This window comes from Conger conger, chromosome 2 (assembly GCF_963514075.1).
Source record: "Conger conger chromosome 2, fConCon1.1, whole genome shotgun sequence".
Lineage (NCBI taxonomy): Eukaryota > Metazoa > Chordata > Actinopteri > Anguilliformes > Congridae > Conger > Conger conger.
The window spans coordinates 65,819,343-65,830,367 of NC_083761.1; the positions used below are offsets into that span (position 1 = coordinate 65,819,343).

The 11,025-nt window shown below is 39.5% G+C and overlaps 1 protein-coding gene across 1 annotated transcript; it reads left to right on the forward strand.

The window, feature by feature from the left end:
- Positions 1-613: 613 nt before the first annotated feature.
- LOC133122534 (monocarboxylate transporter 7-like) lies at positions 614-10,992 on the forward strand. The gene is made up of 6 exons (XM_061232549.1): positions 614-922; positions 3,054-3,308; positions 4,517-4,660; positions 6,724-6,852; positions 7,002-7,847; positions 8,718-10,992. The coding sequence occupies exons 2-6, from the start codon at positions 3,071-3,073 to the stop codon at positions 8,981-8,983; spliced, it is 1,623 nt and encodes a 540-aa protein (XP_061088533.1). The 5' UTR covers positions 614-922; positions 3,054-3,070; the 3' UTR covers positions 8,984-10,992.
- Positions 10,993-11,025: the final 33 nt, after the last annotated feature.

Here is an 11,025-nt window from a genome sequence, read left to right on the forward strand (position 1 = left end):
GGGTAGCCTATGTGCTCAACAACCCTACAATTATTTTTAATTATATTTTAAAACACCGAAGCATGACTTCTGTAGCCTACAAAGACAGATGTTTTGCCAGACATTTAAATATTTGCGTATTGGCTTACATGTTTGTCATTACGTTCGCAACTGCAAATAATGACGGATTTCTAAAGTCTATATTTCAAGAAATCAAATGAGAGCGAGAAAGCGTAATTTTCGCATAACCACAAGTTGTAAAACTAGAATAAATTGCCGCGAACTCATGCATCCAGCAAAATAAATATTATACTGGAATATAGCCGAATATACGACTAAGTATGGTAGGCTAAGACTCGTTCAGTTTATAATTGACTTTGGACCATTTAGCCTACGTCAAAACTGATGAAAATTAGCTGTAAACTAAATCTGGAAAAATACATCAAATGCATTGTACATGGTCCAATAAAACAGTTATTCTAACATCTCAGTTAAACATTGAGTGAGTTCTGGTGATCAGTTCTGTGACCTCAAAAACAGTACACGACACATAGAAACACAGTAGGTAGGCGCGCTCCCGCGTTAGAATACTGGCTTCAGCCGGTATAAAACCATGAATGAAACTAAGGATAAAACGGAAAATTCTTCGCGGAAAGAGAACAGTAGGCTGGAAGACACGACAATCCAAGATATTCATGCATGAGGTGGTCGTATATAGGCTAACCTTAATAATGAACTCGCATCGGAGTTATTAAATTTTGTATATGCTATATTTATATTCCCAAAGCATCCTTTTGGAGCCGAAACAGTTAATTTTATTTAGCTAGGTTAAATGCTGATAACTGGCTAACTAGGAAATGGCTAAAATTCTATAGCCTACCTCATCTGAAAAATTTTTGTTACCTTTATCCACTTGACGCAAGCTTGTTCTACGCTTATATTGGTAAGTCAGAATTTTGAGTGTTTTTACGCGTGTGTTATGGTTTATGGGACAATGTATAGCCTATTCCATGCTTAGAACGTTTCAATCACAGTCTAGTTTTAGCAAGGCAGACTGCATGATACTTTTCATCAATCGCAATCAGTCTTTTAGGTCATGACGTATAAAATAAAATGTAGCCACTGTGCGGCAACAGTAACCTATTGTTTTATTCCTGTTATATTAGCTAGTACATCCGCGCAGTGCAGTCTAACCTAGCCTACAGCTTGCTAGCTCTTGCGGTTGCTGTGGTGACATCATCGCTTGCTTACTGCTGCAGTGCGCTATAGCTAGGACAACAAAATATATTGGGTGATAACCGGTTTATATTTTGAAATCGATTTGGCGAATAATATAAAATATCAAGGATGACAACATGTTTTATGTTGATTGTTACTGATGCTGTCATTATGTAAGCCAACAGTCGGAAATTACTTCATGACCCAGCTGCAGCTTGTAGGCTTCCGAATCAAGGTTTCCACAGGGATTTAAAAGTGGCATATACAATGCAATGTAGTTGATTGTCGGGAAGTATATTCTGTGCATTGCAGTTCACAAGCCTTTATACTGGAATGGAATCTCCAAAATAGTGTGTGACGTTGTGTGTGACAGTGTCTTATTGTGCGATCTGAAATGGAATAAAAAAATAAAATAATAATGATCCCTCACCAGTCCTGGCACTGGTCTCAAGCTTTATAATAATAATAATAATAATAATAATAATAATAATAATAATAATAATCACCAATAGAAATACAAATGTATAATTGCAAAAATTCGCTAATTATTGGTAGATGTGTAGACTTGATCACAGTTGGCTACATTCATAAGGCACAGAAAGAGTTAAATTCTTCCTGTCTTTCTTGAAATTCTTGACACGGAACATTTTTTTTTTTTCAAATACAGTGTCGTCTTCTAAGTGTCATACCTACTTGGAACAACACATAACTCATTTGATGAGGAGATTGAGAAAAACAGGAACAAGGACAAAAGGGGAAGCACTGGGTCAAATCCTAATGGTACTAATCAAGAGCATTGTTATTGAATCACACTGTGTTTATTGGACTCAAACAGTAGGCCTAAGCATTCTTAAAGATTAGACTGATAGTTATACCATAAATAACTTCTGATTAAATGGAAGGACTAAGTTCACTGCTATTTAATAACCTCACTTAAAATCTTGAATTTCAGCAGAGGTGTGGTGCCTGTCTAATGGTGGCATGGCATTTCTGTGATTTCTAGTTGATGTTTTCAATTTACTGTAACTAGAGCTGCTGCACAGAAAAGCCATTAATCCCTGTAAAGCAGGTCAAATTACCAGAATAATTTCTGCAGCTCATTGTGTCTGCCAGTGAATTTACAGAAGTGGTTTAATGGGGGAAAATCCCTTAAGAACTATTGTATGTCACTTCAGTATGTCTGTTCAAATGTTGGGTGATCTGGGATGAAACTGAGATTTCTTTGTTAAAGATTCAATTCACTAACAGATGGTCATGTCAAATTTTACCAAAGACAATTTTATACTGATCACAAACATATCCCCTTATCTCCTGTCTCCATACAATTTGCCCCCACAATAAGTAAACTTGTCTGCCCCTCTGAGTCAATTCCTACTTTCACCTGACCAGAAGCTTTTGTTCCTTCAAAACAGCTCATCGGCAAATTTAAATGCTAATACCTCTTGGTGATTGGTCTGAAAGCTTTGACTTTAACTTCAAATAAGTTGAGTTTGTTGGCAATTGGACAGACCAGGGTGTCTCCTGCAGCACTAGAATCACAGCATACATTGAGGGTCTAGCTTTGTGTGCTTTTTGCTTTTGTGTTGGTAGTTGGTATCTTTTTATGGTGTAACACTTCAAAAAGTGAGTTAGAAATAAATAGTCAAATAGTCTGTTTTGTGATTAGTATTATTGTAATATAGAGTACAGTCAACTCCTGTATTTTTTCCATCCTATCCTCTTTCATTTAGGGTGGGAGGGAGACAGAACATTTGATTTTTGAATGACGGATTCTTGAATGTTGCAGCTACCTGTATTGTTGAGTTTATTGTGTGTTTTAACATTCTACCTTTCTGTTTACTTCCCTGACTCCAAAGCACTTTCGGACGCAGCCATGATTGGGTGGTTATTTAAAGCAGACGGCTACTTGGGACCCATTGTATACTCCAAGGTTCCCGATGGAGGCTGGGGCTGGGTCGTGGCCTTTGCCTTCTTCACCGTGGAGTTGTTCACCTACGGCATCGTCAAGATCTTCGGCATCTTCCTGCAGGACCTCATGAACAACTTTGAAGAGAGCAACAGCCGTGTGTCCTGGATAATCTCCATCTGCATCTTTTTCATAGCCTTTACAGGTGAGGAGACGCTCTGAAAGAAAAGGGCTCCTACGGTGCTATAACCTATGTTTTCATGTGGTTATAGCACCGTAAGAACAGTTACTACACAAATCAATTATTTTACAGTCAGTTCCTTCAGAAAGACAACAAAAGTCAATTGAGCCAAGACAGGCGTGACTATTTGTGCAAGAGGGTTTTCTCCCTGGGTGCTGTGAGGCGAGTTTAAGTAATCAAAGTAATCAGAGTATTGGTGTTGGTCCTTTACATGTGAAGACAGAAAATACTGCATGTGTGCTCTGTTCTTTTGAGTTGGTATATATGTAGGTCGATATGTGACAAACCTTTTTTCTGCTCTAGCTCACAATCCTGTTCAAATCCTATTCAGTTCTACACATCGTTTTATATTTACATAAATATGGTTTGGTGTTAAAAATCTTGGCCGCTGAAGGTCATTATGAGTACATCTTTTCAGAGACCTCATACAGACTATACGCCAACATTATTTTGAATTAGATATACATGTGCATTTTCTTATATTACAGATAGAGAAATGAGGCAGTTATTGTCAGTTGGCTGAGATGTATTAACTTGTTAAAAATATTTCTTGAATTTTCTTTTTAATTATACTTTTTTCCTTTGAGTTATACTTTTGACACTGTTTTGACTTCATAGAGATGGGACAGTGTTACTAGTTGAACCACAATTTTGACCGTTTTTCAATAATACTGGGTTGGGGGTCAGGAGTGGTACAGATCATATGCGGCTATTCCATAGCAAATTGCCTATTACGACGATAAAAATAATTGCTGATTCATTATTTTTTGCAGCTGTAAAGGATACAATGTGGAAATTAAGTTCACATGGGTTACGTATACAGCTGACACACCACAAACCTACCTCGTGTTGTTTCCTGGCAGAAATCTGAACCATCTGGGGCAAAGGCAACCTGAAGAAAGCTGATCTTTCAAAATCAACACTGTTGTTTAGGATGTCGCTAGTTTTTCCTTAAAAACAGGTTTCAGTCCAAATGGGCTTTTACCTGGATTAATAAAAGATAAGTGAATAAATCTTTTCAGCAGCTAATATTGCTGAAGTGACGGATGTTCTGAGTAGATGTAGTGAATGAATCAATCCCATTGTTCAGGCTTAAGACCACAAACAGTATTGTCAGTGGTCACTTGTGTAGTGAAGGCTGTGACTGTTATTAAAAAAGCCTGTCTCCACAGCTCCCCTCTCCACTGTGATGAGTAACCGCTTTGGTTACCAGCCCGTCGTCATGCTTGGAGGATTCCTGATGAGCTTAGGCACCATTACATCTGCTTTCACCAATTCTGCCAATGAGATGTACATCACCATCGGAATAGTCGCAGGTACCACATCCAGCAAGTACAGTATATTGGAGAACAAAGAACATTTTCCATTGTTGTGTTAGGTAACATTACATTAATGCCATTAGGCAGACGCTCTTATCCAGAGCGACATACAGTTGATTAGACTAAGCAGGAGATAATCCTCCCCTGGAGGAGGAGGGTTAAGGGCCTTGCCCAAGGGCCAAACAGCTGTGTGGATCTTATTGTGGCTACACCGGGATTAGTATTGTCAGTGGTTTAGGGATTAGAACCACCAATTTTGCGGGTCCCAGTCATGTACCTTCACCACTATGCTACAGGCTACATGATCGTCACGTTAAAAGTTACCCAGTTGCACTGAATGATATGCTTGACTTCAAATCGAGAGCTAATCTCTGTTTGGAAAGGAGGTATATCTTGTGATGTGTGTTGATTATAGATGATCAGATTAGAATTAAGGCATTTTGTTGTTTGAGAATTACATTTTGTTGTTTAAATGAATGTACTGGTGACTAGGGTTGATTTATATGATCTGATCTTGTTAATCTAACCAATAATCTATCAAGGTAAACAGCAACAAAACTCTCACTGTGTTGCCAGTTTTGTCAATGTACACTCTCTGAGCACTTTATTACACTTACTTATTCATGCAATTATATATTTAAAAATCCAGTGAGCAGCAGTTCAGCAGACAGAAACACCTTGTTAATGAGAGAGGAGAATGGCCAAACTGGTCAAAGCTGACAGGAAGGTGACACATTACAACAGTGTTATACAGAAGAGCATCTCTGAACACCCAATGCATGATAACTCTAAGTGGATAGGCTACAGCAGTAAAAGTCTCAAAATAAGTCTAATAAATACCTAATAAAGTGCTCACTGAATGTATGTTATTATCTCACAATAAATGTGTAAAATAATATATAATCATTATTTTTCAGACAACAAAGACAAGGCTGATATTTTCACAAGTGTCATGCTCAAATAACAAGCAACTTGCTTTTTGAAGGATTCTGGCAACAGGAATGGGAAAAAATTTACAAACTATTCAGTCATTTCAGGCATTGTTTCTCAAGCTGTGTCATGTGAACTTTTAACCTAACCTTTGAACAAAGTGTAAGGCTGTTTTGTTAGCTGTCTGTTACAATATATAGCTGAAGCTATTGTTGCTGTTGTTACACATCTGCCTATCAGCTAATTAAATCAAATTCTCCACTAAACTGTTCTACAGTCAAATTCTCTCAAATTCTAACATTTTCCCAATTTCAGTGCGGCAACGGACCATGTCACTGTTGCAACTGGGTGGCATATTGAGAACCTATGAATGTTACACTGCACACAGATATGAACCTCTGCTTTGTTAGTCTATTTTACTGCTTAACACAAATTCTGCTATCAGGAGTCAATGTATAGGGAATTCCAGCAGTGCCCTGGACCACTTGTGCTTAATTTAACTTCACTGTTAATGCAATGTCATATGAAATTGTCCTCCGTTGATTACCCTCTTATCAGTGCAGATATACACTCAGGGAAGAAATAGGATCTAAGTGACTTTGACTGTGGAATGATTGTTAAACTTGACTTAATACTTCTAAAAATAAGTCTCATAAATACCTAATAAAGTGCTCACTGAGTGTATATCTGTAGAAATCCTAATTAAATGCCCAGAAATTAACAGAAATGATCACAGATCATTCCAGATGTTTGTAATTTCATTGCAGAATTTTCACAGAATACCTAATGAATACAGAAAGAAGCAGTGCTAGATCCCCTTCCCCCAAACCAGGAATCAGAATGCTTCTCCCCTTTCAAATGGATATCTTCTAACAGTGGGACTTCCCTTTCTTTTCCCTGTCTCTGTCTCTCTCTTTGTCTTTGTAAATCACAGTTTTCTTTCAGCCATTTATGGACCTGTTTCATTGGGAGCCACAGTGTCTCAGCTGCCACAGTCAAGCCTTCACGATGACTTTTGCACCAGAATAGAGACATTAAGCCATGCATAGATGAGCTGCCCACCTGCCCTCCTGCTTCTGGCTTCCCACAGGCCTGTGGCTGTCAATGTGCTCTCTCCTGTTTGTTCACAGGCCTGGGACACTGCTTCGCCTTCCTGCCCACCGTCACCATCCTCTCCCAGTACTTCGACAAGAGGCGCTGCCTTGTCATTGCCATCGCTTCCACAGGAGAATCCGTCTCCATATTTGCCTTTGCTCCAGGTGAGACTCACTGTTTGTACTGAGTTAACCGCTGATAAAAACCTTAGGAAATTCCATTACAAGTTACAGGAAGAGTAACGTTATTGTTACCTGTCACTCTTTAAAATATTTAAGCCCTGGATTTAAAGATCCCCCTTGTTATTCTACAGCCTTCACTGCTCTGAAAGATAAAGTCGGCTGGCGATATTGTATGGTGGTGATTGGAGTCCTGCAGGCTAGCGTCATCGTCTGTGGGGCTCTGCTTCGGCCAATTGTTATAAAACCCAAGCCAGCCGAGGTGAAGGCCTCCAAGGCGCCTACCCCTAAACAAATGGAGACCAAGTACATGTTGGAGAACGAGCTCACGTGCACCTCCCTCAGCTCAGAAGACTCAGGTGTCCAGTCCCTTTCTACCTCAATGCACAACGTAGCTGAAGGGGGAGAGAAGAAGTACGCTGAGAAGGTGAAAGGAACCCCTGTCAAGACCCCAGTGAAGCAGGCCGTGAAGGAGGAGGTGCCCCCACCCCAAGCCAAGGCCAAACTCCTGGACTTCTCAGTGCTGAAGGACTGCGGATTCATTTGCTACTCGATGTTCGGCCTCTTCGCCACGCTGGGATTCTTTGCCCCGCAGATATATGTGATCGACCTGAGCGTGAACAGGGGCGTGGACAGGGACAAGGCCGCCTACATGCTGTCCGGCATGGCGGCCGCTGAGATGTTCGGCCGCATGTCCATAGGCTGCGTGCTCAACAAGAAGCCCATCCGTAAAATCTACATCCTGCTAATCTGCATGTTCCTGCTGTCCGTGGTGTTGCTGGTCTTCACCTTCGTCACTGAGTTCTGGGGGTTAAGCACGTGCTGCGTGCTCTATGGCTTTCTGCTGGGCACCGTGGCCTGCACTCACATCCCCATGCTGGCTGAGGACGACGTGATGGGCATTGAGAGGATGACTTCGGCCGTGGGCGTCTACGTCTTCATCCAGAGCTTTGCAGGGCTGGCTGGCCCTCCCTTGGGAGGTAAGGATATTTCCTTTTACCCTTGAACTTCAACATCATTGAGAGCAAGATAATCTGGATATTTGCAACCCACTGTTTGTTTTATTAATAATTCAATGTCCAATGAGAGCAAGGAAAATACATATTTACTCTAAAAGAGTTAGTATCAGGTAACTGCAGATATACAAATTAAAATGGTGAACAATGTATCATAGTTGATCCCATGCTCTAGTTATTTTATATGTTCACTGTTTTGGTTTTTTACGTGGATTATTTTGTTTCCTCTGCAAAGCCTACATACAGTGTGCCCCCTATGTACTCCTTATTGTTTGATCAATGAAACTACCAGGGGAAGTCTGAGGTTTATGAGAAAATAGGAACAATCTACCAGATCATAATCTCCCACATGCCTCCATTTTGTGCACTTCTCCATTTTAAACTGTCCATGACCCTCAGATTATTCCACTCAGTTTATTACCTTTGAGCTCATGTTTGCATTTGCTTTGCTCATTATCCCTGTTTGCTAGCATATATAATAGTCTGTTGACTTTTGGAACTCCCATATGCTCACTTTATTCAAGCAGTGATACTTTGTTTGCTGACAGTTAGCCTGACTGGTAGTAACTCCCATTTTGAATGTAGGCTATTTGAGTGGAGCTGCAAATGCTGTTAAGAAAAGACAATCATAGCTGAGATATGACAAGTACTCAGGTTAAATATATTTAGTACAATTAACCTTGAAACTATATAGAAGTACGACAAAGTATTCAAAGTGCAAGGTGAATTTGTGCAGTGAATAGGCTACTAAAAGGCTATCATGATAGGGGCTTTACTGTTAAAAGCGGATTTGTATGTCTTTTGCAGTGCGTGACTGTTTTTGTCCATTTTCAGGTTTCTTGGTGGACCTCACTCAGGACTATGGGTCTGCCTTTTATTCTTGTGCTGCCGGAATGGCACTGGGGACCCTGTTCCTGGCGTTTGTGCGTCCAGCAAAGATGGGCATGTGCTGCAGGAAGAAGAGTGTCCAGCAGCTGGAGAGCCCCAAAGTGCAGGATGGGAAGAACTCTGCTCTGGACAAGGAAGCTCCTGTGGACTTCCTGGAGGAAGACCTCCCCACGGAGGCCTGTCCACTCAAAAGCCAAAAGTCTAAAGAATGAGCTGAAAACAGCACGAACGTCTCAAAGCATGGTGAAGCTGTGACCCGCAAGTCACACAAATTACCAGCTAAATAGACTTACCTTTACAACTGCACATATTTTTTGGAAAGGACTTGAACATTTCACATTCTACATGTTTCCCATGCAACAATCACTGTCTTAATTGTCTGCTATATTCTGCTGTGTTTTGTTTCTAGCTTCCATCAAATGTATCTTACTGTTGAGTTTTTACAGAATACCAAGGTACCACATCTGAAAAAAATGAATGGTTTAGCACCGTGCCAGAGATGTGGCTTATTTAGTGAACTGTGTAGCAAATGTTTGTAAAGGTCCGGTTCAGTGATGCAGAGAATGAACTCAGGTCATAGCTATGATAGTGCTTCTTGAGATACCTCCATCTGTATGAAGTATAACTGTAATGAAAAAAAGGACAATCTCTGAAATCTTCTTAAATAATTATTCACAAATACAATAGCTGAGGTCTTACCAGAGGTATAACACACTATGACCTCATTCTTGATGTTGCAGAATGGTGCATAACGATAAGCTGCTAGCTGCTTTTTGGTTCTGAACACACTATACACATTTTATTAACGTATAAATGATGCTCACCAGTGAAAGACACTGAATTGTGTTCAGCCTTAACACTGTTTTATTCTCTGGAAGAATCTTGATTTTTAACTTCTACACCTTTTCAAGTATCGTGAGAGATATTTGGATCAATCAAAGCCTTCCACTGGACCAGTAATAGGTCTTAAGTTGCATAACAGTGTCTTTATTTTCTGAACAACATATTTTTTGTCTTCCATTCCAACTTTATCCACTGACCCGTCTGTGTAACATTATGGTCCGTTGAATCAATGGTCTCTGGGCTACACATCCCCAGACTTGTTGTCTTTTTAGCATGAATCCCAGAATTTAGGCATTGAAGTCCACTGATGAGGGATGTCATACTCAATTCTGGAAAGGATGTGTGAGTGCTGTGTTTTGCCATAATTAATCTATTTGGCAGTTGCTTACTTAGCCAAAATATTCTACCATTGTAAACACATGTATAGGACTAATCAAGGCATAACATTGCATTTGCCTCATACCTATAACAATAATATCTGTTATCTGGTATATGACCAGTTAACAAAGTTAGCAAAATAAGCATGGGCATGAAAACAAGCATCCACATCACACCAGACTGCCTAATTCTACCTTCAGTCGGTGAGACACCATGGTGCCACTGAAAAACATGGGCAATTCAGGTTATGGCACAAGTCTTTCATACAGGGACACTGCAATGCTTTAATGTCAATTTTCCTTGCTAGTTTATTTTTTGTTTGTTTGACAAAGTGAATTGTTGCCTTAAATGTAGTGTCGTGGACATGCTGCTTTATGTTTTAACCAAAAGACCCCCAAGTATCAAACATATGACAATCCTGGTATATTATTCCTGTGTCAGCAATGGAAAAAGCAAACCTTTTGGTTAATTTCAGCACTCCACCTAGAAATGTAGAATATTTTGAAAATGTGTTTTTAGAGCACCTGGATTCCAATGCTTTATCACTGAAAGCCATACTTGAATGCCTGAAGTTTTTTTTATTTTTACTTATGAGTAATATGTCTATATTGATATAGGGAAAATACTATACTTCACTTGAAAAAAATTACTATTTTCTATCTTCAGATTAAAGATGTGTGTGTCTGAGTGTAGACGTCCATATAGTGTAAACTGTGACTATGTAACTGAATGGCTTAGTTATGGAATGCTGTGCCTCACATACGATATGCCCACAGATGGCATCACAGTTTTAACTTGAATTTTTTTCTGAATGGACAAATGCAAATCTACTGTATGTGTACCTTATAAGAAGTATAGTTCTTTTTTAATAACTATTTTAGTGGACCATGGACAGTGCACATTCATTATTGTTTTTAAATTAAAATAGCTTTCTTTACCTGGAAAATGCTGCACTATTAACTTCAGATTTCACATCAATAAAGTAATTCAGTTTTCTTAATGGGTGATTTTCCTTTGATAAAAAAGAAAAGAA

Bases quoted from the DNA above. Each gene is read 5' to 3' on its own strand.
- LOC133122534 (XM_061232549.1), top strand. From the start codon at position 3,071: ATGATTGGGTGGTTATTTAAAGCAGACGGCTACTTGGGACCCATTGTA. The intron at 4,661-6,723 runs GTACCACATCCA...GTTTGTTCACAG, and splicing joins CACCATCGGAATAGTCGCAG to GCCTGGGACACTGCTTCGCC. The intron at 7,848-8,717 runs GTAAGGATATTT...GTCCATTTTCAG, and splicing joins GGCTGGCCCTCCCTTGGGAG to GTTTCTTGGTGGACCTCACT.